At 37.3% G+C, this 27,374-nt stretch overlaps 1 protein-coding gene across 1 annotated transcript in view; it reads left to right on the top strand.

The window, feature by feature from the left end:
* The window catches only part of LOC139118054 (inositol 1,4,5-trisphosphate-gated calcium channel ITPR3-like), a 132,424-nt gene that overhangs the window by 66,587 nt on the left and 38,463 nt on the right, over window positions 1–27,374 (top strand). Inside the window, 19 exon segments of the mRNA XM_070681349.1 lie at window positions 675–803; window positions 1,226–1,335; window positions 1,811–1,895; window positions 2,104–2,184; window positions 2,186–2,292; window positions 3,052–3,238; window positions 4,605–4,691; window positions 5,683–5,787; window positions 8,615–8,686; window positions 9,070–9,205; window positions 9,404–9,581; window positions 9,902–9,977; window positions 10,320–10,396; window positions 11,071–11,227; window positions 13,219–13,316; window positions 14,614–14,710; window positions 15,665–15,757; window positions 25,279–25,554; window positions 26,274–26,408. Coding sequence (XP_070537450.1) covers window positions 675–803; window positions 1,226–1,335; window positions 1,811–1,895; window positions 2,104–2,184; window positions 2,186–2,292; window positions 3,052–3,238; window positions 4,605–4,691; window positions 5,683–5,787; window positions 8,615–8,686; window positions 9,070–9,205; window positions 9,404–9,581; window positions 9,902–9,977; window positions 10,320–10,396; window positions 11,071–11,227; window positions 13,219–13,316; window positions 14,614–14,710; window positions 15,665–15,757; window positions 25,279–25,554; window positions 26,274–26,408 — 2,286 coding nt within the window.

Below are 27,374 nucleotides of genomic sequence, written 5' to 3'. Positions count from 1 at the left end.
AAACAGTTAAAAGTAACTTAAAATGATCACTTGGTATACATTTAATTTACTGATGCCAGGTTGTGTATTTCACATGCACTCAGGTCAGTAGGGAAGTGCGTCATTACTATTTTGGACTGTTAATTCTTATTTCTGAATTATTTAACTTTTTTTCCCACATTGAACTATCTTTAGGCAGTTTATACTGTAGCTTAGAATTTTTTTGATTGATGTATTTATTCACCTTTTGGGTTCTTTGGGTCCAAATCCCACCTCATGCCCCTACGTCATCAACTATTTACCAACAACTCCATGCCAACAACCAATTACCTGACCTGGCCACACATTAGAGAAGGTACAGCGTCATTGACGGTATTTTTATTCTTGATTTTGAAAGTGAATGGTTGACAGATTCCTTAAGGAAAGTTTGAGCAAAAGTTTAAATCTTTCACTTTCGAGGCGCATTCTACCTTAAAGTGACAATTAATGACCAATTGTCTGGTGTAACAGTTTGATGCTGATACATGTAACTCTAGTTATTTGTAAATTTTATCTGCTATGATATGTTCCCACATATGAAACAAAGTAGTGACATTTTTGCGTACATACCTATACCATCGTAATGTCACTTTGTAGTACTGTCAAGCTGCCATGATATCAGTTTAGTCACCCGGCTGACTGTGTACTTGTTGCAGGTCTTCACTGGAAACAAGACAACATGTTTAAAGATTCGAGATCACAACATCCAGAAGATAATGCAGCTTGTGGCCCAACATCTTAATGAAGTGCCTGAGTTTCTTGAACTTCTTAATGCAATTGTCAAAGTATGTAATGGTATCAACAATGCCCCTTCCCTCCCTCACAACCTCCCCCATCTAAACATTGCAAAAACCTTGGCTTTCAATCTTACAATGTCCATCAACAAGAGGGGTATACATGAAGCTATTGCATGGACTTATCTGCTTTCCCACAAATATATATATCGACCCCACTTCCAAATTTGAAGTTTCAATATAATTTTCAGCTCTTCATCACTTGCAATAAATTTTATGTGCCATTGACAGACATTTATTAACAGACTTATTATTTTATTTCTAAATACTAAATAGCTTGGTTGTGGAGTCAGGATGCCTTTTGCTTCACAACTTAAATGCAACTATATGTTTTGTGACAGACATCTCAGTATAAGTATGTTTCATAATAAGACACTGGTAGGTCATATCTCAATAACACACTATCTTTTCAGGTGGAAGAGCTGAACTTACCAATTAAGAGGAACCAATCTTACGTGATGAAATTTTTCATGCAGTATAGATCAGAAGTGGCCTACGTCTTGGACCAACCTGCAGAATCCAGGTATTTGAAAACCTTATCCCTTTCAGATCAGATTTTATTGACATATTCTGTTAGGAACTTATCATGGCATCAGATTTCATTTTGAAATAAATAACGGTCGTTCTCATGAATTAGTACCAGTACTCGATGGAAATCAAAACGGATTTGTAGTCAGTCAGTTTTAAGTCAGAAGTTGATGGAGCAATAATATCATTTATATAACCCTGATAACACAGCCAGTCCATCATTTCAAATTATATGTGAAAGCTTGTTCTGTCAGAAATCCTACTTTTAAATTGTCCGGTTTAATGTATTGATACATAAAGTTTGTTTTCATCTGTAATTTATTTCATAAAGAGATGATCTTTTGGAAGATATCGATGATCTGGAGAAGATTACTGTCCAAATGTACCATACCAATGGTGTATGTATTCACATCATGTCTTGTAAAGCTCTGCCAGAACTTTGTTTTAACAAGCATGTGTGACTCTTTCAGGGAAAGAGTACTGATATCTGAAGAAGGTAACAAAGATCTGACATACATGGTTGCATTGGTGGACCTTCTGGCAACATGTGCTGAGGTAAGATAACAAGCTCTTTGCAAGTCCAACTGTCAAGTCTTGAAGTTATAAAGTGTTGAGTACATGAAACCAATGTGCAAAAATTTGCCAAAGAAATTCATTTGTTGATATGGTGGAGCAAAAGATTTGCTTGTTACACTCTTTGGCTATAAGAGCCTTTAACTTCTGTAGATGTGAATCATCATGATTGTCACCTCTTCTATCACAGGGAGAAAATAGATTCATTGAGTCCATCTGTCAGACCATATTCCCCATTGGAGAGTTGCTGGCTGTACTGACAACACAACAACATCAGTGACAAGGTCAAGAAGCCATTTGCCAGGTTTCTACTCTGGGTTTACATGAATACTGCCGGTGGAATGATGGACAGTGGAGCTGAGGAACTCTCTCATGACGAGTAAGTCTTCAGAATCAGTTATGTAAAATGAAAACAGTAGGACAGAGTCAAAGTGTAAGTGTCCAGTAAAGCCTTTCATGGGCTGTTTTTTTGGCATTTTTGTCTTTTTCATATGAGTCTCTGTGTCTACCATATTTAAGGAGGTTAGTCAAAAAGGGACCTTGGTTTAGTGAAATGGATGAAAAATGCTGTAGTCATTTGATGAGGAAATTCAGTAATGTTAATAGGTAAAATGCAGATGTTTAAATAGTGAAGTTTATGTGGTCTAGTACATTGTATACATAAAAATCCCTTTTTGTACAAATTCTTAACCATTATTTGTAAAAATCTGGACACCACATAGCTAAGGTCCAGTGACTGTTGGCATGCAAATTATTTTTGCAAAGAAGATGCAATCAGCTTCACCATGGTATTCAGACCCAGAGAAAACTGATTGAATACTTAACAGTTGGGTTCAGTATTTATTTTTGTTCAGTGTATGTCCCTCAACTAAATAAAAGAAATGTGAGATTTTCATACACTTAAGGTTCATACAAAAGCACTGTTGCGTACTGGAGTACAAGTAAATTTCGACTTTGGCGACTTCTTTCATGGTAAAGATATCCATAGGGTATATACCGGTAGTTGTAGTTATTCTGTTTTCAACCTTGGGAATTGACAACCACACCACAAAGCGTCTTGTATATGTTTAGGTTAAAAATTAATTTGCCATTCCAACAAAGGGTAGACATAATTTTGTTTGTCTTTTTTACTTCTCAGGCGTTTCTGGTCAATGTTGGAAAGTCAAACTGACAACATCAACGAAATGATGGATTACATGGGAAGAAACCCAGAGACAGTTAAACAACAGCTGAAAAAACAACCAGATAAGCTTGATAAATCAGAGGAGGGAAAATTCCACGGATCTTTACATTTTTTGTTTGACAGTATCTTTCCCATGTTACAGGTAAGTTTTCAGTCTTGTTTACCTACAGGCTTTCCACATTAATTATGGCTGTTGATATTCAAAGTTTCTCTTAGGGGCCAAATGCATGTCTTTTGATATTATGTGTTGTAATTATTCGGGAAGTTGGGATCTTGAAATATGGTTAAAGAGTGGTCAACAAAAGATAATTGTGACTTTGATAGAGAGCAGAGAAACAACTGCCTGCCAAGGGGAAGGTAAAATTTTACAATTACCTGCCTGATAGAAGGTAGAAATAATTTTTAATCTTGATTTGTTGGCCTCTAAGATCTGGTTGAACTACTGGATATGATGTATGCAAGACATAGTAATCAGGGCAGGTGCTATTTTTCCTGGCCGAGCAAGATGATCGATGGTTGTGCGTTCTCTCAAATTTCCCACACTGCTTGATGACACACAAACACAGAAGAAGATAACATGATACTTGTTTATTTTTCACAAAAATTTGCTAACTCTCCAGCAATTGCATGAGTAATATATATTATTATACACCTGCGTCTGTAACTACTTACCGGTAATGGAGTTTCGTCGTACAGTAAGTTACGGTATCAATAGACGCGGAGTCCAATAACTTTGACGCGGAGTACAATAACTTTAGGTGTTATTGGACGCTATTTGACCTTTGACCTCAAAACACTTTTACGTCAACACGGAGAACAAGAAGAGAATTTTTCACATTTTTTACAAAAATATATACGTCTTAGCATTCAGTACTTCCAAAATCAAATCGTAGTCAGTCCAAAACCTATGAATTCGAGTGAAATTATGCTGCTGACGTACAATTTCTACCGTGTGCACTGCGCAGCGCGGGTTAAAATTCCATTCTGCGCTCTTTAGCGGACGCGCTCAATGCCTTCCCAGTCTGCTCGAGATCGCTCAGTACAGTGCGCGACGAGCATCCAAAAGACGCCTTGATTTCGACTTTTTTCTCGTAAAGTTGGACTAAAAAGGTGTATAATAATAAGGTTATTCCCCAAATACCGGGATTTATGTCCTCGTACATCGTATGCTTCGGTATTTTCCTCGACGCTACGCGTCTCGGACAATACCTCTGCTGCAGGATGTACTCGGACATGAATCCCGGTATTTGGGGAATAACCTTATATTACTTTTGACATGTAACATATATAACAAGCACCAGGATTACTCTGAGTGTAAGTTTTATTCCTAGAAGATATTTCTTTTGACATATAAATAATGACAAATTGCAACTGTGTTTATAATACTGTAAAATTAAGATTACAGTAAGCTTAGCTACTAAATAAAAAAACTTCAGAAAATCAACATCAGTATGACTGGATAGCACAATTGAAGTGGATCATTATGTGTCATTTTCTTTTTTTTTCAGGTGTTTTTCATTCAGTTCTATAGGATAGACAAGGAAAACTATCCAGCGGAGCCTGACAAAGTGGACAAACTTGCACAAGCCATGATGGTGAGAAAGTATAATATTATATTCAAACAAATATGTGATTATTGTGACAGTAATTTTTTTCCTTCTGAATAACCAAGTACATATACTATTAACCCTTTCAGGCCTGACTTTCTGGTAACTTACCAGATCTACCCCTCTATATAGGGGTTTACGCCTGAAAGGGTTAATACCATATTGTCACATGTATTGTTTGGCCTTCAGTGTATGAGAAAATTGATTTCAAGGACCAGTAACTGTAACTTTTGATGATTTTTTCACTATATTAATTTTGTTTTTAATGTCAACTCCAGTTTCTTAATGTACTTTCCAAAGCGTGTTTAGATGCACAGTATTCAGCTTGTGAACTCAACATATACATGTGTAAACTGCATTGTTATTGTTGACAAGTAAATTCAGGTCCAGACTGGAATTCAAATGTAAGCAATAACAATGTATTCTACACATGTAGATATTGTGTTGGTAAACTAACTCATGTGTGTTTTAGCATGCTTGGGGAGAATCAGAATAAAAAAATTGAAAGTGACATACAAAACAGATGCAGTAAAAAATCATTAAAAGTTACAGCCAATGGCCTTATTAACCTTAGGAAATATTTTAAAGGTACTGGTACATGTAGTTGTGACGAGTGGATGTTCATTCCTTGCACTCTTGTAAACTGAACTATGGAGAACAGATATGTTCCAGTACAATGAGTAGATAGAGTTCTCCATGCCAATGGCGATTAAAACTATTACACAGGTCTTCAGAGTGTAACAATTCAAGGTGGAGACAGTCATGAAACTTCAGGTTTTATGGTCGCAGTCAGAAGCCGTAAGCTTTTCTCTGATTTTGTCCTTACTGTGTGCATATTGACTATTGGCTTGAAAATAAAAATTAAACGTGCTACAAGAAGAGAATGCCACTTGAAATGGTAAGTCAAATCAACAGATGTCTTGCTTGTACTAGTCAAGTGTTATTCATATGAATTTGACGTTGCTTTTCTTTGTTGAAGGGCTTTGTGGAGGCTGCCCATAGTTTGATTTCTAACATGACCCATATGAAGACTATGGTATCTGCAACAACGGCATTGTTAGCAAATGCCACACTACCTGTTGCAGTAAGTGTTTAAAGTTCGTAAAGTGTTTTATGTTAAGCTTCATAACAGATCTACAACAATTGTGGCCCATAATTTGGTCCAAAGCAGGCCTGGCCAATAGGGCTACAATGAGAGTAAACATTAAAGGTCTGGTGAAATGCCCATGTTGCAAAATCATAGAAATACAGTTGATGGTCTATAGAACAGTTACATTCATTTCTTTTTTCGTTTAGCGCGCGTGATTATGAAATATGGCAAAAGAAAAATGCAATGTGGGCGTGTCCCCCGAGCCTCTCCAGTCGACTTTTTCGGCTTTCCGAAGTTTGCCCGACGCCGTATCTCATAATGGGAAGTAAAGTATTTCACACCTCCGTAAGCTCCCTACGGGGGTAACTTCTAGGGTTTCCGCTTACATGATCAGGACAGTGTCGTCCTTCACTATGGGAGAACGTTGTTCTTTTGGTGGCTGTGACAGCGACAAGAACATGAACGCCTCAACTGTAAACTTTTTCAAGTTCCCGTCAACTGTTGAGTGTTTGAACCATAATGTGCTTGTCTCTGCTGGTTCGTACGATCGGCCACGGTCCCTCGGCTGAGCCTGCCTCGCTACTCGCTACACAGAAGGTTTGGACCGCAATGCAAATCAACAGCATGAACACCAACATTGAACGTTGTGACTGCCATTAAAATGCACTTGTCTACAACGCGGAACGTCGGGACCGCAATGCAAATCGACAGTAACTTTAATAAAACGTAAATGGGACCGTGATTAAAATGCACTACAACCACAACACGGAAGGTTGGGACCACGATGCAAATCAGCTGCATGAACAGCAACACTGAATGTTGAGATTACCATTATAACGAACAACAACACAGAACATAGAGATCGCGATACAAATCATGGAGGTAGAGTCTTCCATGATACAAATCGACAGCACGGAACGTGTCGTCGGGACGGCAATTAAATTGAAGAACAACGGGGAATACCGGACCACGAGGACCGCGATGCAAATCGACCGCAACATGGAATGTTGAAGACCGTGATTAAAATGCACAACACAGAACATCTAGACCGCAATGTAAATCAACTGCAACACCAAACCTTGTTGCCTCGATTAAAATGCGTATGTCTGCTATGTATAGCAAAAGTTTCAATTCTCGCGAGCGAGCGTTCCTATGCCCGCTGTACACTATAAAAAATGACGTCAAATTTATCGCGAGGGCTCGATTGCGTGTGTCCAAGTTTCACTTCTCGCGAGAGCCATTTATGCATGCTGTACACCACTAGACTAAATGACGTCAAATCGCTCGCGAGACTTGGCTCGATTGCAAATACGTACGACGGAAAGAACGCAATAATATACGGAAGTAGACACAGTTTTTGCGAATCGCCGAGAGAGAAGCGCAGATTAAACAAAAGACTAAAAAACCTACGTTTTTTCTTTATTTTACCATATTTTTTAAACAAAAATCAGTTTCGCTGCTGTGGCGAATTAGGATCGATTTTTTTTCGCCACTTCGGATTTCGATTCGCATCGGCGAACGTGGCAAATGGGCAGCGCGAACAGTGTTTTATTAGCGGATACCGGGCAGAGATAAGGCGGCGTTGGACCGCTATTCAATGTAAATGAACACACCTGTGACGTCACAGACGGCCAACCATTATCCCCGCTGTGGGCGTGACCTGAGTGTCGCAAAAAGACCCCATGAAAGCCGCGCATAGAAATATCAAAAAAAATTAACACTTGCGCGTACTTTTAGGTTGCAATTCTGTTGCGAGTGTAATAGTATTGTTGACCCCCTGGAAGATATTCAGTCACACGAATGGGACCATTTCACCAGACCTTTAATGGCATGTTGCTATTTATAGAATAATGTTTGAATAACACAGTATACATTTGTGTGTCAGGTTGTGATACATCCACAATTTGGAGATACGACTTCAACAAAACAGTTACAAATATGAAACAGTCTACTTTTATGAGAAATGCATTGTAACAGAAATTTCAATATCCTCACACTATATCACAGTGTTTTAATCTACTTTTAACATTCCAAGGGAAAAATCACCAGACTCACCAACGTCACAGTATTCCCACCATGAATGTAATACTTTCATTTTCTGACCAACTCCATACTCATGATCACATTTATTGTGTTTTACCAAGAAGAGATAATACCGCAAAACGTTGTCGTTAATTCAATTTTTTAATGATCAGCTGTGGATAATATATGTACCTCACTTTGTTAAGTTACAATCACTGTCCCAATGATCATTTTCTCCCTCACCAGTAACTTTTTACTAATGCAACTATTACCTCAATAATTCTGTCCATGTTTTTTGTCCCATGTTCGTTTTGGATGCACATCATAATATGGACCCATTGTGTGGTAGTCTAAGTCAGAGGTACATGATGTAACTCCTCCAACCTCCAAAATGGGAATTTGTCTTTCATAGTTTTGATGTATCACCATTTTGCTCCTTTTTGTATCTCACCAGCCTTCATAGATTCAATGTTTTTTAGCGATATGTGGAACGTTTGTGGTACCCTTTATTCTGATAAATCGTCAATCTTGTATTGTGCTGTTGTTGTCATCTTTTTTCTGTCTGTCTTTTTTCAGCTCTCAAACTTGATCCACCTAGTTTACTGCTTTAATTCCACATTTTAGAAGTATCACTTATCAAATCAATAATCATTTCAACTGTTCCAAATGAGATCTTTGATTCAACAAGTTCATGTACAGTTTGTAAACATCTTCACATGAGTGTAGCAGTTGCATGTACGGAGTCCTGCACTGTTATCCCACTTGGTCTAAGTCATTGATATTTTTTTCAATGATCTAGGAAATGGAAAAATTCAAGGAAAAATACACACATGGAGGTAGATCTCAAGATGTCAGAAGTGATGCACAGAAGGCAAGTGTTGTGATCATTTTACCAAGTCAAGGTTAATCCTTGAAATTCAAACTTTAAGCAGAAAAATTTAAGCAGAAAAATATGTCTAATGACATGAATAGTCAAGTGGAATTCTCATGAAAATTGGACATTTAACTGTTTGTTATTACTACATGATTCATGATTGCACTCAGATAGATGTCAATGTTACTGCAACCCCCACACAACTGTAATCCCTTCTTTTGGTAGAAAATCTACCAGGTGTTCATGTGTTTCTGGTTTTCATATTTCATAGTTTATCCAGGATCTTCGTTATTTGATGTGATTTCTTACAAAGAAGTTTCAAACATCGAAAATGAGAGTACATACTGCCCTCTTTTAAGTTTACATGTCTACATTTGTAGGATTATGAGGACTATTACAGGGCAGAAGAAGAGCTGAATGATATGTTAAATCTGTACGCCGTCAACTACAAGTTTTCATATGGGGGTGAAAACAAAGTGTCTACCCAGCTGAAATTGGATTATGACAACAAGCGAGGTGAGTCAGAACACATTCTAAAGCATGAAATGTCCTCCATGTCCCTGCCTATGTCGTTGCTTTGAGTCCACTGGACCAGTAACAACAAACAAGAATGCTTTTGTCATGCAGTACAATCCTAGATGAAGACTTGTATCAAGTGTTTTTGTACATGTTGCGGCATAATTTTCAATTATGTGTATGATTGCATTGTTATAGAATACACTGAGATGGGAGGAGATGAAGAACTACCACTTGGAGAAGAATTCCAAGAACACGTCAAATGCTTCATATCCAAGGAGGAGCCAGAATATGATTTAATGCACTTCAGAAAGAAAAAGATTGATCTGACTCTGTCCCAATACAGTTCAGCTAGCAAACTGGTCGAGGAACTTCTGTATGTTTATTTTCTGTTCGAAACAGCATGCTATATGTATGTCAGGGAACTTTGTGCTTGTGCAGTGAAGCAATTGTCAATTTGTAGACCCACCACAGGATTTTGAATCACCAGCACACCTAAGTTGTCATACTTACAACTTCTCAATTCAATCTCCAGTTGTCTATGCATACTGACCACTGGATTTGTCTCCCATTATAATTCTCAAGTCATTTCTTTGATAGCACTTCTTTAACAATATCAGGCTTTCTGTAATTTAGAATGTGCATTCTGTAAAATTTGAATTTACGTAATTATATATCCCATGTTCTAATATTCAGAATTTCAGGAAATAATCCTTGTGGTACAGAAAGGGAAAGATTAGCACAGGAGAGCCTTGATGTTAAATGCCTCCAGGTGCGTACACAACCATAATACAAAAAGAATTAATTTTTTAACTAGAATGTTTCTGCATAAACAGTAACTGTTTCAACTGTGTAGATAGTCCACTTGCTTTTAGGTGCAACTGTCTCACTATCTGCATTTGGGTCTGCGGTAAATTTTCTGTGTGTGTTCTTTCAGCCGCTTTAGAAATTTAGAGTAGAGGCAGAAAAAGTTTACTACTAGGAATTTATCAATATACCAGTACATATCAATGCTTTTTAAATGGCACCTACAGAATGATTGACCCATCCTTCTTTATGAAAACAGGGTTCTTCCAGTTTGAGTGCTGTAATTTTTCCTGTCCTTACGTTACAGTTACTGAGAGCGCTAATCCACAATGAAGAAAGGAAATTACCAGAAGATTGGCTAGATGATACCAAGAAACATGATGAGTATGGTTTTTTGTGGAATTCCCTTTAAAATTGCAATACAAGTGTCTTCAGGGAGGGTTTTGAAATGAAGCAGTCGCCGGAAATGTAAAAACATACTACATCTTAATTACTTCAAAGTGTGATATCCACTGGAAGTCTTAATTTTCTTTGAACATTTCTTAATTTCTCAGAACTAGGGAGCCTGTCTCGATGGCAAACCAAAGATACTCTTAGTTGCTTTGAATTACCCATAATGCATTGCAACAGTGAGTAGAGGATGCTCGGGCCAGGTATTCTCAGGCAGATCTTGGCATCCGTGAAATAGATTCTTATTTTCTACATGCTATTAAAACTGATAAGAAATGGCTTTTAGCTTGCAAATGCTATGTAGTCAGAATGCTTGATGTTGGCCCTTTCTATCATTTTGTGAATATTTACAGTGCAGGTTTGTTATTTTACCATTTTGGTCCCATTTTCCCATGCACAGCTATGGGAGGTATCATACACGTCTCTTTGTGCATATCTCTGTACGTCAGTTCCCTGCAAAAACTTAAAAACTGCAGTATTGATCAATTTAGCTTTTGGTGTATTAGTACATCTAGGTTTGTAGACTGGATTTTTTCATATGAAAATGCTGATGCATTTATAAAGGACAACTTAGTATTGTCATCATCATTGTATAATTTCTATTGCAGCCAACTTAAGAAAATCTGTGATGTTCAGGATGAACTCAATAGTCATGGTGCTATGTTAAAAGTGCTGCCGTTACTTGCAAGGACAAGTGACAGTCTAGCCAGGGAAGTGTTAGCTTTCCTATCAACAATGCTGTTTAGTGGCAATGAGAATGTTCAGGTGAGTATTACTATCCATGATACATGAGGACAGAATAAAAACGTATGTGTAGGGCTTTCATTAACAGCCGTCAGGCGGCGATTTTTCGCCGCCTAACAACGAGGGGCTGCCGGTTGAAAACATATATCGATATCCCTTCTTTCACCCTTATGATCGGCGTTTACATAGAAAACGGAACGATCGCCAGCTGAAATCAAACACGGAACCTTTCTTTTACCATTTATGATCGGCTTTTACACAGAAATATAAAAAGTTACATGTGAAAATGTGATTTACGCTTCAATTAAGGTCAAATCTATAACGCGAACGTGCCTCGCTAACTTACTTCCGCATACGAAAGCTTCACTCAGAGTCAGATAATGCAATGATGTAATTGTCCAATCAAGTTGATTGACATTGATGCGTCACGTCATCTGATTGGTTTATGTCCACTATTGTCCAATGTCGGATCCTGTGATTCGTCTATTGTGTACTACTTGTTGACCTTTATTCATGATCGTGTCTGTGAAGTGACCTGGCCATTCAAAGCGGCCGGCGACGATTTTGTTTGATTTATGGGGGTCGGGAGGAAAGAAAAGAGGTAATTTTTAATTGTTTCAAATTTCTTATGCCATTATCAGGATTTACAGTAGAATACTGACGTTTACGTACTTACAATCTCGGATTTACAAAGTCAACTGAATGAAACCCTATAATGCCATGAGGCTAGGATATCGTTGAGAACGTATGTAGTCATTTCTGGCAATCGAGCAGCAAGAGAAAGGATCAGTCGCCAAGAGTAAAGCTAATTTGCTAAACAGTATTTTATCTTGAATAGTGAGTCAAATGGGTTATAATATACTCATATTTTTTAATGTTCAATACGAGGTTGAAATGATGTTAGAATGATGAATGATGTTATCTGTAATAAATTCTATATAATCATTTAAGTATCACATGCAGTAAATTCTACATCAGAACACTATCTGTGATGATTTTACACAAAAATAACTATCAAACTTGATAAAATGCTGAATAAATTTAGCTCCTAAAATGCATAGAAAAGTATCTTGAAAGCCACAAAATAGCTGTAAAAAGCCATAAAATCTCAGAATTTTGAGAACCCTAGAACCCCCCTTCGAGAGGGGGGCACATCCCCCTCTCGAGCTCTCCCCCTGCTGTTCTTCAGTCATCGACTGAAGCGACCTTTGGTCGCTGCCTTAACTAGCCACCTGATAAATGTTTTCAGCCTGTTGATAAAAAAACTTAATGAAAGCCCTGTATGTATGTAGATAATTAGAGCACATTTTGCAGTGTTTTTGCTAAGGTTGGGGAATATTGGTAAATGATTTTGGAATCCTGGTAACATTTATGCTGTCCTCTAATCTGATTGCATTGATATACCAAGGGGAACCCTGGTAAAATGATTGGGGAACCCCGGTAACTTTTACCAGGGTACCGGCCTTAACAAAAACAGTCTGGTTAGTTATCAAAGGCATTATACCATCAGGGGCTGACATAATTTCCCATAGTCTTGGAAGGCAACTACCCTGCAAGTATTACTGTATATGTGCTGTTATGCCACGATGAAAGCCTTGGATTCGGCAGAGTTACTTTACTTAATGAGTATGAGGGATGCTGCAGATTCTGAGAATTGATGTTTTCACAGCTTAAAAGTATAAATACCTAGTTTTCCACATTGTTTTATACATAAAGTAAAAAAAAAATATAACTGCTCAAAAAAATCGCTTCGTCAATTCAACAAAAGCATCAGCATCGAAGTTCTGAAAAAGGTGCTTTACCCAAAAATATTTTTGACACATATTTTAGGGACTAAGCAATTGTAGATTTACATTTGTAATGTCTACCAACCAAATAATAATACGGCTTACTCAAAGATTATTCCTGTAAGTCCACAATGTATAATCACAAAGTAAGAAGTTTGCTTTTGCCATGTTATTTGTATTACATACTGTATGTGTCTCATGTTTGCCTTTTGTTGATTTTCACAGAAAAGTTTGATAGAGTATTTCCTAAGTACAAGAGAAGAGCATTTCTTCATGGCTTTACGGAACAGAATGCAGCTATCAGCTGTGGCAACCAAAGAAAAGTAAGTGGTATTATCACATGCACAAGCCAAGTGTGTCGTCTCCGAACAAAAAATACAGGATTTATTCTCTGGTCATTCTACGTCTCGACAATCCACGTGTATGTCATCAATTTTGGTGCATCGGACCTTTTTTTTCATCGATCTTTGGTGTGCTCAATGTAAACAAACAACATGGCGGCCAGTATTTCTCCCGCGATCAAAATGTGTCTGACGTGAAAATATCATAAAAATTAGTCATGATTTAGAGTCTGACAAAATACATCCAACAGGCAAATTTTGAGTCCTTGTCTTTTAGTTTTGTTGCCAATATGGGGGTTTGTATTTGTATAGACCCCGCTGACGCCGTAACTTTCGATGCACTGTGTTCTTTCATGCGGTAGACATACCGGTACAGCTTCCACTGCAACAAGGGGGTCAAGTGCGGTATCCAGGCCTCCAAAAGTCATGTAATGAAATCAATATTTTCATAGACTACGACAATAATAATCTGAGCAATGAAAACACAATAGTGTAACGCCTGTACATTCTGAAGGAATTAGGTGCATTGTTTGCGGAAACAATGAACTCGAAGCTGGTCCCGTTACCATGGGTTCCGCAACCGCATAAGCATTGTAACCAGGGTCAGACGCGACGTTACACAGTGTTTGCGCCGTCGAGATGCAGTCAATTTTTGTTCCTGAAAAATAGCGTATCTTTGTCTGCGGTAAATTTCTAGGCCTATGCTATCTTTGAAATAGTGTATAACTTTGCGGAAGGTATGTGTAGACCAAGAGGTTGTCTTGCATTTGCTCCATACACAAATGTAAATGCTGTGTTCCTCGCTCATGCGACGGACGACTGGAAATGATTGACAACTTGCCCACGGCATAGTGATATTATTCCAAAAGTAGTTCAAAACTTTAAACACAGAATCATCACCGTAAACGTCTTTTACTTTGCAAAAAATAACGAATTCTTGGCTTGTGCATGTGATAAGTATATTATTCCATAATATTTTTCTTCGTTCAGCTCGGAAAATACTCGTGACGTAATGACCGTGTCACCACTTGTCTTCGACTCGTGGTGACATGGTCATTACATCACTTGTATTTTCCTTCGCTGAACGAAGAAAAATATTAGGGAATAATATATAATTGTAACAGTGTGGTTATTTCTCTTCAAAGCTTCTTTATCATAGACTAACTAATGTTGTATGTGCCATTTATTCATGTTCTCTGTGTAAAATGTTGTTTCTTGTTCTACTGTCAAAAAGCCTGGTGTTCAGCTCAATGAATTTAATTTTCCTTGTGCATTGCAGGCGTGCCTTACAAGCCCAACAAAAAGCCAAGCTTGATGAAGTACTTCAACAGCAGAAGAGTCTGAACAAAGCAATGAGACATGGACATCTTGTACAGGTGAGACGCCACACACTCAGCTCACATCTATTCCATTAATAGCCTATGTTCTGTCAGATATTGTTTTCCTCTGAAGGTAGTTTCACACATCGAAAATGAAAACCTTAAACTTTTGCTCAAACTTTCCTCAAGCAAACCTTCAATCATTCTTCCAAGTCAAGAATAAAAATCAGGGGTCACCATGCAAAAGTTAATACTAAAAAGAAACAAATCACCCAATATTTACCAATATTTCAAATTCAAAACGGCTGCCATCCCTGTGTTTTCTCTAATGGGGGCAATATAACTCCCAATTGTTACAAAACTAAGCCAATGAAAACTTCATTTACTCCACAAGCTGGAAATGAGCCCCTACAAGTGGTAGGCCAAATGAATACATGTACAGTAAAAGTTTTAGCGTCTTAATATCTATCCCTGAGATGCTTCCTACATGTAACTTAAGATGTACATGTAACCTTGAATTCAAAGCAGCATCATGACTAAGGTGTCCATTTATGCTGTTAGTCCCTTTTGTTAAATGGTTGCTCCTGTTAAGATCAGCTTTATCAATGGATAGGAACTGCGTGTATCAGGTCTTAAAGTTGACAGAAAGAGATTTATGTCAATAAATTAATAGCTACCTATCAAAATTGCACTGTAGGAAGACATATTTAATAAAAAAGCTCGTTAAGTCTACAGTAATTCTAACAAGAAGGCTTTCCATATTTTTAAAAACAAGACTTCTATTACTGTTAAAATTTTTCAGTAGCCAAACTTGAGAACAACATGCTCACAATGACATTTTTACAAACAGCTCAAGTATAGGCACTTGCTTCACAAAGCTGTGGCAGGGCCTCTGAGAAAACTATATTGCTTTCATGATAAAGGTTTAATAGCCCAGTGCTCTTTAGGTACACTCATCTGTCTGGAAAGGAGTTGTTATGACATACAAGATGTTATGTTTCTACATTTCAGGCAATAATGGCTACTGGTTCCACCATTATGAAGTCTGGCAAGTTTGGCAGTAAATTTGTAAACAAAAGAGGGGGCAGCAGGAGCAAGCTTGGAGTAAGTAGTCTGCCTGATGAAAAGTCCTTAATCTGTAAATCACATATTTAATATTTAATATGTAATATTGGTTGATTGTAGGGAATCAGCATTTAAGTCTGTGCATATCAGTCTGAGTAAACAAAAACAAAACAAAAATTCACCTGATTGATTTGATTGATTGATTTTATGCTTCGAAACAGACTATGTGAGTTGACAATGTCTGCTTCAAGTACAATTCACTCACCGAATTTCAGTGCACTATGCTAAACCATATTTAAAATTTTGTTTACCAATTTCTTTAAAACAGGAATTAATATAGTGATTATAGATAACATTTTGCCAATTGAAATATTTTCGTATTATATACATTTATTAGCTCCGCTGTCAGCGACGCGGAGCTTATCAAATAGTTTGATTTTCCGTCGTCGTCGTCCGTTGTTGTCCGTCAACAATTGCCTTCTCCTCTGAAACCACAAGTCCAATTGCTTTGAAATTTTATATGCAGTTCACTTGGGGTGACCTCACTTAAGTTTGTTCTAAATGTGGTGAAATTTGCATATTTGTATTTTTGTGGCATTTTTTGCTGTTTTTGGTAAAAAAATCTTCTTCTCTAAAACCGCTTGTCCGATTGCTTTGAAATTTGATATGCAGTTTACTTAGGGTGACTTCAGTCAGATATGTTCAAATTGTGGTGAAATTTGCATATTTGTATTTTTAAGGCAATTTTTGTCATTTTTGGTAAAAAAATCTTTAAAAATCTTCTTCTTTAAAACTACCAGTCAGATAGCTTTGATATTTGGTACATATGTCCCTAGGGATGATCTATTTCAGATTTGTTCAAATTGTGCAGAAATATGCAAATTTGCATTTTTAAGGCAACTTTTGCGATTTTTGGTCAAAAAATGTATTTCTCAAAAAGTACTGGTCTGATAGTTTTGAAATTTGGTATACAGGTTTCTATAGATGAACTAAGTAATAGATATTGAATTACTGATGAAATCTGTAATTTTGTATTTTTTAGGCAATTTTTGCCATTTTTGGTCAAAAAATATGTATTTCCAAAACTACTCATCTGATAGCTTTGAAATTTGGTATACAGGTTCCTACAGATGAACTAAATGATATTTATTGAAATTATGATGAAATCTGCAATTTTGTATTTTTGGGCAATTTTTGCCATTTTTGGTCAAAAAATGTGCATTTCCACAACTACTCATCTGATAGCTTTGAAATTTGGTATACAGGTTTCCATAGATGACCTAAATGATATTTATTAGCTCCGCTGTCAGCGACGCGGAGCTTATCAAATAGGTTGATTTTCCGTCGTCGTCTGTCGTCCGTCGTCGTCCGTCGTCGTCGTCCGTCGTCCGTCGTCGTCCGTCAACAATTGCCTTCTCCTCTGAAACCGCAAGTCCAATTGCTTTGAAATTTTATATGCAGTTCACTTTGGGTGACCTCACGTAAGTTTGTTCATATTGTGGTGAAATTTGCATATTTGTATTTTTGGGGCAATTTTTGGTGTTTTTGGTAAAAAAATCTTCTTCTCTGAAACCACTTGTCCGATTGCTTTGAAATTTAATATACAGTTTACTTAGGGTGACTTCTGTCAGATTTGTTCAAATTGTGATGAAATTTGCATATTTGTATTTTTAAGGCAATTTTTGTCATTTTTGGTAAAAAAATATTTAAAAATCTTCTTCTTCAAAACTACCAGCCAGATAGCTTTGATATTTGGTACATATGTCTCTGGGGATGATCTATTTCAGATTTGTTCAAATTGTGCAGAAATATACAAATTTGCATTTTTGAGGTAATTTCTGCCATTTTTGGTCAAAAAATGTGTATTTCCAAAACTACTCATCTGATAGCTTTGCAATTTGGTATACAGGTTCCTACAGATAACCTTAATGATAATTGTTGAAATTATGATGAAATCTGCAATTTTGTAATTTTGGGGCAATTTTTGCCATTTTTGGTCAAAAAATGTGTTTCTCAAAAAGTACTGGTCTGATAGCTTTGAAATTTGGTATACAGGTTTCTACAGATGAGCCAAGTAATATATATTGAATTTCTGATGAAATCTGTAATTTTGTATTTTTGGGGCAACTTTTGCCATTTTTGGTCAAAAAATGTGTATTTCCAAAACTACTAATCTGATAGCTTTGAAATTTGGTATACAAGTTTCTATAGATGAACTAAATGATATTTATTGAAATAATGATGAAATCTGCAATTTTAAATTTTTGGGGTAATTTTTCCTATTTTGGTCAAAAAATGTGTTTCTCAAAAAGTACTGGTCCAACAGCTTTGAAATTTGGAATACAGGTTTCTATAGATGAACTAAATTTGATCTTTTGAAATTATGATGAAATCTGCAATCTTTATTTTTGGGGGCAATTGTTGCCATTTTTTGTCAGAAAATTTTATTCTCAAAAAACTACTCATCAGATAGCTTTGGTTGACATGTTCTTAGAGATGATTCGATGTGATATATTCAAAGTATGATGAAATCTTCAATCGTGTATTTTTGCAGCTTATTTTAGCCACTTTTTTCTGGCCATAGCATTGAGCTATCAAAGATTTCCACCTTCTCCACCAACATGTGTCAAAAATAGTTATTCTCTATATAAACACAGCGGAGCTATATCGGCCGCTAGGTCGCTTGTTGAAATAATGATGAAATCTGCAATTTTTAATTTTTGGGGCAATTTTTCCAATTTTTGGTAAAAAATGTGTTTCTCAAAAAGTACTGGTATACATGTTTCTATTGATAAACTAAATTTGATCTTTTGAAATTATGAAATCTGTAATTTTTATTTTTGGGGGGCAATTGTTGCCATTTTTGGTCGGAAAATTTTATTCTCAAAAAACTACTCATCAGATAGCTTTGGTTGACATGTTCTTAGGGATGATCCGATGTGATATATTCAAAGTATGATGAAATCTTCAATTGTGTATTTTTGCAGCTTATTTTAGCCACTTTTTTCTGGCCACTGCATTGAGCTATCAAAGATTTCCACCTTCTTCATCAACATGTGTCAAAAATAGTTATTCTCTACATAAACACAGCGGAGCTATATCGGCCGCTAGGTCGCTTGTTCTTTATCTGGTGATAGCATAATCCTTTACTGCAAGATTAAGTTACTTGCCGATGAATGAAAAATGTTGTCAGTTTGATACAGTCAAATATTCAAAATGCCAGACTTTGTGAAGAGAGCACAGAAATTATGTTTGAATTTGCATTGATGAAGTTGACAGTCACATGACTGGTACCAATACAATTAGGCTTTTTAATGAGATAGTCCGAATGCCACTAGGCCAGAGCTTTAAAAGTTCACGTCTCAGTTGTTTGTCTCGATGACTTTTGTTTTCATGTTATAGGGTGGTATAGTTTTTATCTACTATAGACTATAGTCTATAGAAGCTATTGGGATGGGTATCCGTCCGGCGTCCGTCGTCAGTCTGTATGTATGTATGTATGTATGTATGTATGTATGTATGTATGTATGTATGTTCGTTTGTGAGGCGTCCGTCCACTCAAATATCTTGAGAACCGCAGTACTTACTGATTTGATATTTGTTGTGTAGATGAAAAATACGATTTTGAGAAACTATTTTTTTTAATTTTTTGATATTGTTGAAAATAGGCAAATTAATGCCAAAAAAGGTGTTTTTGGTAAAAAATCTTCTTCTTCATAACCGCTGGTCAGACAGCTTTGTTATTTGGTATACAGGTCCCTAGGGGTAACCCAACTTAGACTTGTTCAAATTGTGATGAAATATGCAAATCTGTATTTTAAGGAATTTTTTTGTCATTTTTGGTCAAAATTTGACTTACATTGTATGTAATTCTTGTACTGTATAAACCCTATCAATTCACCAGAAAAAAATAATTAATATGATTTTAAATAATTGAATTAATTAGGAAATCATCAAAGCCAAAATAATTTTAGTGTAGAATTATCAGAAAGTTCAACTTTTTTTGACAGTTCATAGTGAAATGCTTACCATCTTGGAGGATTAAAACATGTAAAGGCAACTTTCCTGAATCCCAACTTTGACATATTCTGAACCGTCATTTATTGTGCCCTGTATGTTATCTAAAAGAAATTGCTCAAAATAGTCAATAGAGATAGAGAAAGTTCTAATTTCCATTTATGGTTGACTTGGTAAGGATAAAATAAAATTACTTTTTGAGGAAAAAAATAGAGTGGTCAATTAAAAGAGTGGTCAAAGTGATAGGGTTTTTATGGTAAAGCTGGGCTGTATAAAGATTCCTCATGTGCTATTTATAGCAATTATGCAATCTGTGTAAACAGTGCAATGAAAGTGTAACATGATTCCTTATAATGCTTTTGATGACCTTGAACTTCTTAAGTTTCAAACCTTTGTCTCTTCAGTGTGCTTTCTCTGAGTATGTACAGTCTCAACTTATTAAACAGAACTCACAATGTTAATCAAAGATATCCACCTTCTTCATCAATACATGTGTCACAAAAGGTTATTCTCTACATAACTCAACAGAGCTCTGTCAACTGTTGAGTTGCTTGTTCTTTCAAAACCGCTGGTCAGAGAGCTTTAATATTTAGTTTACTTGTCCGTAGGATGACCTTAGTGAGATAATTTCATACAGTAAGGAAATACTTAATTTTGTATCCATGTCTATAGTAGCTTCAGGGACTTTGGCCCTATGTTTTACAGATCCTTTCATCTGATTTGTTTGTTCTAAAGCCCTACACCACGTACACAAAGGATGTCATGAATGGTTGATTTCTCATCCAAAAAATTAGTCTAGGAGTGAATAAAAGGAATGCAGATCTGAAACTGAAAGATTATCATCAGATTTTAAGCTTCTACTTAATCCATACAACTGGCTTCAATTAAGTTTCCTAAATCAAAAACTCTGAGAAAAAGCAATTATTCCTGGCGCAAATAAACTTGGAACACCGAAGTCCCTATATACATAGGAAAACCGCTGGCGATATCCCTATATCGCCAAGTGATTAGCCAAAGCGGTATCGCTAGTGAGTTAGATCATCTTACAGTTTGTTTATCGAAATCACTGCGGGGTGCCCATACTGTGTTTCATAGACAAAAAGCCATAGCAGAGGCCGTTCAATTTGCGTGAACGATGGTACAAGAAAGGATTGACGTTTTGAGTAAAGTTATGGGTAAATTTCGATGAGCAGGGAACCTGTTGAAGCAACCGTTTTGACAGACTTTCCCTCAAAATGAAGAAAGAGTGCAGGTGAGAAAACGGTAGGTGTTGTCATGGAGCTCACTATCGTTTGGCTTCGTTTCGTTGTGCAGGCGTGTCATCATAAATGCCGTCATTTCCACTATCTCACAAAAATTGTAAATTACGCCCGTCATTGTGGTTAAATCTGTATTTTTAACTTTCATTTTTATAAAAGTGATCAGCTTACGTTGAGGTTTAAAATGTGCGTCTCTTTCTTATATGTTGTACATGGACCTTTATCCACGTTTTTAATACACCCATCGAGCGATGTAATATCTCGAGCATGTACTTCGACAATTTCCATTCAAAGCGACAGTGTTTCCTTGAGTGAAATTCAAAGTCGCTAAATTTCTAATTTCGTTTCGAAGAAACCGGTTTGTCCACAGACCCTCGTTTCTCGAGGATCTATGGTTTGTCGACCGGTGTAAAGTAGATGCGTATTCTAAGTGAGGAATAGACGGTTGTGAAAATAACCAATGGTACAGGTACGTTACCGGTACGTTATCGGCCTAGCCCTACGAGTACGAGTATGGCGAGAGTGTCCGGCTTTGGCTACGCCGCCGGAGGTGAGAGGTGGCGTAGCCAAAGCCGGACACTCTCGCCATACGATGCGAGTTGCTAGGTAAAACTTCCTGGCTTTGACGTTTTTTTATCCGACATGTCGTGGCGAAATTCTGTGAGAACTAATACTGGCAAGGTTTCGCAGTTTTCGGAAAATTTCAGTGTATCAGCTGATTATCAAGTTGAAATAAAGCGCGAGCGTGGATGGTCCGACTTGTTGCTGCTGGCGCACGGCGTGGCGTGGCGGGGAATCTCTGTTACAAGCATCCAACTGTCGGCCATAACCTCTACGGTCGCCATCGACGGCTTTCGTGATTTTGAAGAATAAAGTAAATCGTAGATAAAGGTAGACATTTTCTCGGCTTTGTTTCTGAAAACCTCTCCTCAGAGGCAAAGGCGACGTAAACCGTGTCCAAGTCTCGGCCTTGACATGACACAAGAAAGTCATAGTTCAATCACATTTATTTGCGTGCGTCATACAGATGATATCATTATTCATAGGGGTATCCGATTGAAGTGGGTACATACTATTCTCAAGAAACGTACGATGAAAAAGGACAGGCTAAATAAAAATGTTTCAATCATATCATCAATTGCAAAGAACGCTGAAATGCTGCAGATTTTAATCGCTATGGCAAAGTTTGTTTTTTGACCTCAACGTTATCCAATCGAGAACGTAAACTTGGTTTGATCCAAAGTTTGAAAATGTATTTTCTGATCTCCTGCGGCATGGCCCGCAGCCTAGCCAGTGATGTCGACGTTTCGTACTTCGAATTCTGAGAGCTAGTACATCAAATCGCCACGATCAGCGGACAAGAAATTACTAAAAAATTACAGAGAAATGAGACAACACGGTGAGAAAAAAGGCATATCATCAATGATGTTGATAACCTACATTTTGCTTCAAAACGGGTACCTTTTCAAACCACCCAGATTCCCGATACCAACTCGCCCGAATTCAATTTGTTGGGCGAGCCAACGATATATTTTTCCTGCAAACGTAAACAGACTTGCACTGTGCACTGAAAGGAATAGTTGGCGATATCTTTACCGAAACTGAAAAAAATAGCTAAAGAAGTAGCCATCTCTCAGGCAGTACACGGCCAAGGTAAACCTGAGCGTTCATATTCGACTAATGCCAAATGGAGCATTTTCAACGAAAACGGCGATGTCCAGGCGATGACTTATTTTTAAAGTTGAAGAAAAATGCTTAAAATTTTGGTTGTGTTAGTCAATCTATCGAAATATTTTTGTTCGAACTGATAAAATCATAGACAGTCTCAATTATACCATCCATAATTAATATTTTCAGACTAAATCGACAGGGGGGGGGGGGGGATGTGAATTTTAACACAAGGAACGTGGTAACCAACGTGTAATCTCAAACAACGGGCGAGTTGGTTTCGGGCCAATATGACTAAAATCAGATGTAGGTTCCCTGGTCATTGAAATTTACCAACGTAACTTTACTCAAAACGTCAATTCTTTATTGTACCATCGTTCACGCAAAATGAACAGCCTCTGCTAAGGCGTTTTGTCTATGAGACACAGCATGGGCACCCCGCAGTGTTTTTGATAAACAAAGTGTAAGATGATCCAATGCACTAGCGATACTGCTGTTGGCTGATTACTTGGCGATATAGGGATATTCCCAGCGGTTTCCCTATGTATATAGGGACTTCCGCGTTCCAAGTTTATTTGCGCCAGCAATAAAAGTCTCTCTGCCATGAACCTTCATGCATATACCGTTTTAAACTGCATATTTTAGAATCATCTTAGAATTATGGATTACATGTTGCTCAAGTCAAACTCCGGACTTGCTTCTTGACTTTTCTCTCCTTTTTAATTTTCTCATTCCTAAACAGAGACGCTTACAGGTAATCACTGAATATTCAACAATGTGTCTGCCATTGTTTGTTTACATGTTTATGTCGCGTTTCTGTCCATGCATCAAACTATATGCTTTTGTCTATTAGACTACACCTTTGCAGGTATAGGCGTAGGTTTTGGGTGATTTGCTTGTTGAAATTGCCTTAACATTAGCTACCAGTATGTGTGGATAACTTTGCTCATTATCATAGTAATGCCATTGGCTGAATTGGTATCATGTGACTTTGCATAAATTAATAATTTATACTAGCATTATCCAATCACATCATCTGATTTGCTTTTTGGTCTCTGTGCCATGCAAGCTCTATGCTGAATTTATGCAGCTTATGAAATAGTTGTTGCTGGCAATATTTTAATATAGTGCTGCGTATGTTACAGTGTAATCATGTGTTCATATCTGTTGTGATGGGCTTCAAATGTCTGTGTTCGGGTCTTTCACCAGCTGGAAAGCGGTCAATATAAACTTAATACACTGTTTTGTCTTCGTAATACAGTCACACAAAATTTATGTTCATTTGTTGTACGACAGAGGTTTAGTTGTATGTAGTCACATCTAATGATAAGAGGCAACATCACTGTCATGTCTTGAGAAGTTGGGATGTATGTCTAGCACAGACATACCACATTATAAATTTGTGACATTTTTGTTTTGAAAGAGAAAGGTATGTCAGTTGACTGCTCCTTCACAAAAATTTCGTATTCCATCCCATGTTGAAATATATTACCAGTTCACCCCAAATAAACTTTTCTACTACATATACATGACCATTACAATGTATGTGTACATGACTCTGCCATGCCTGTTAGATGTACATGCAAAAACATGACTAAACCTCTCTAATTTGTGTGTGACATGCTGTATGTAACACATTTCCCGCCAGTTTCAATTGTCACTATCAGGTCAAGGTAGTGAAAACCAGTTGAGCACAAAGTATCCCATAACAGGCTAGACCATTTGAAATATAGTGCTGTTGCCAAGACTTATACAAACATGATGCTTGCTACTGAGTTGACCTGGTAGTGATACATGTCAAAGCGATGTGTGACACTGATTTTCTAGATACCTGAATTTTTATGCTGATTTTGAACGACTTCAGCTGAAAAGGATTCAACAGTTGAATTACTAAGAGACATGTCGTGATCACATTTGTCAGATAAATTGCAAGAAATATTTATCTTTTTGCAAATGGCTTAGTGATTTCATGAATGTCATTAGATTGATTTCATATATGCTTTATTGAAAATTTTTCACGGCACCTTGTACACTGACAATTTATGGTAGTCTCATGAAATGAAACTAAAGTAAAGATACTGTCCTGTTCTTAGCATAGTCAGAGTCATATATTTCTCGTGCTAGTTCCTGTCATATGTACGTAACACAGCTGTTACCGGTACTTTGCTAAGCTTACCAATGACATGTGCAATACATCCTCAAGTTGCTATCAAACTGTTGCCTTGACTAATTGTTACGTAGATTGGGTATACAGTGAAATCTGTCCTTACAGACACCTCTCTAATCAGGACACCTCTTTATTAATGACAGATTTATACAACCAAAAGTTATGCTTTGAATAGAGTTTCACCTGTCTTTTAAGGACAGCTCTATATTAAGGACACTTTTTCCATTCCCGAAGGTGTCCTTAATAGACAGGTTTCACTGTATTCTGATCAGGGGATACCAAAACATGTTAGTCTATCACAACAGGACAAACATTATGTTTGCTGGTGACATAGGATGTTGGTCATATCAAAATTTCAGTTTCATTCATTTACTTGAATATTTAAGTTTACATTTTAACTTGTAGTCTACAAACTTAACGAATGTCAATGTTTGATTCCCATTTTCTAGAGCCAGAGGTCAATGAAAAAGCAGCAGTTACTTCGGGCCAGTCATCGCAGCCTACGGCCCAAGAACAAAGTGTATGACAGCCAGAATCTAGCACTTCCACCACCATCACAACCAGTTGCGAGCACACCACCTAATGGGAGGGTAAGGGAAGCATGGAACCCAGAAGGAGGCATTGAAATGGAAGTCAGCTTTACAGGCACCAGTGACAGGGCACCTCTGATAAATGTTGAAGGAGAAGGGGATGCATCCACTGACTTGGCTAACTTAGATATTGATGTAAGACAGCTACAATGTATTTAGCTCATAAAAATACTCACAACAGAAGTCTTTGCTTCTTGTCCTACACTGCAGAAAAAAAATTCAAAAGCAGTCATACTTTCTATGATTCTTTCTTTCTCCATGGGAAATATGCACAGAACAGGATGATATGAGGATATAAACATTGATTTTATAATTTTGTGGTTATAAAATACAGGGCCAAGTGCTTTGATGTGCTCTCTTTGAAGTGACTCAAATGTATATGGGAAGCAACGATCCTTCTGTTTTTGAGAGGTAGACTGCACATAATATCATGCATTATTCACATATCGTGGGATAGATTGAGATTCTTGTCATTGGGCACACAGGATATTATGCCTTCTGCTTTTTGTTTCATACTTAACTCTAAGCTATCTGAAGGAACATCAGTTTAAGTTTATTCAGAATTCTGTCATCAAAAGTGCTGTTTTACAAGGAGCCACAAACAGAACAATTGGAAACTTGAAAATTACATGCAGACAATTGACTAGTAAAAAAAGACACAGACCGAACAACCCAGAAATGAAAAACACACAATGAAAAATTGAAACAGGCAGACAAACAGCAAAAATACAAAAGAATCATAAATGGCATAGTGAAACCTTATTGAGTCTCATCATTATTTCTGGTGTTTTTTGAAAAATCCACAAGACAATCTGTCTCCAGAACGTTTTTCTAAATAACACGTTTTTGTTCAGGATCTACCCCCTGAAGTTCAGAAGCTGATAGAGGAAGCAGAAGCAGATGACTTAGAATTCAAAGATGATGGTTTCATTGAGCTGGTTCTCAGGATACTTGGACAGATGTGTGATGGACAGCACAAGGAACTACAGGTACAGTCTCATATGGTAGCTACATGTGCCAAAGCCTTGTCAAATTTATAGTACATGGTCAATTGATAGAATGCTGGGGAAGTGAAAGATTTCTGAGCAGAGTATCTGCAATTATAGAGGGGATAAATTTTGACGGAATATTTGCAACTCAAAGTTGGTGAATATTCAGTCACTTTTGCTTTTGTCTGGCTGAAAGTGAACATTTTGATGAAGTAATATTTAGTTCCAGAGACCAGCTCTGGAACTGTTAATTTTTGCTCACTTTCCTTCTTTCTTTCTTTCTTTCTCTATTTCCGGTATTACTATCATAGAACATGCTACACACAAATTTTACCTTAATTACCCAGAATGCATTGCGACACGCTTATGACGTCATCGCTCAGCTCGGACGGGTTTCTGGGCATTTCTTGTGTGTTTATTTATTTATTTTTTATTTTGCATTGCTCAACTATAATATTGCGTTCAGCTATTAATAATTCTAGCTTTCTTACGCTTTGTTTTTTGTTGCTTTTTGATTTTATTTTTCTCTAAATACTCGCCGTTCGTGGCGCTATACTGTTTCACCAGAATGCTAATGAGACAACAATGGCGGCGGTACGATCGCTTCGCTCGCATAGAGAGAGAAAAGTAGGCTTTCCGTAAGTTTACAAGCGCGGCTGGGCACATCGTGTACCTAGGCGAAGTGGGTGTGCTCGAAAACGAAGATCAATGCAAATTTGGATTCAAAATCGGCTGTTTTGGCGGAGAAACTGCCCACCGTATTTCTGAGGAGCCACCAGTGATTTTTCCTATATCAGTCTGCGAGGCCGTTTAACACCGGTAACACAGCCCTGCCATGCAGAGCTAGGCATTCATCTGTTCATAGTGAACTGTCTGTCACCGCACCGGCATGCGTTGGCTGCACGTAAAAGCAACTCAACTTTCCAAGATCAAACGGTCAGTGTCTTGTGAAAACAGCGGCATAGC

This window comes from Ptychodera flava, chromosome 19, assembly GCF_041260155.1.
Source record: "Ptychodera flava strain L36383 chromosome 19, AS_Pfla_20210202, whole genome shotgun sequence".
NCBI classification, from domain to species: Eukaryota; Metazoa; Hemichordata; class Enteropneusta; family Ptychoderidae; genus Ptychodera; species Ptychodera flava.
This window is presented reverse-complemented; position numbering and strand designations above follow the sequence as displayed.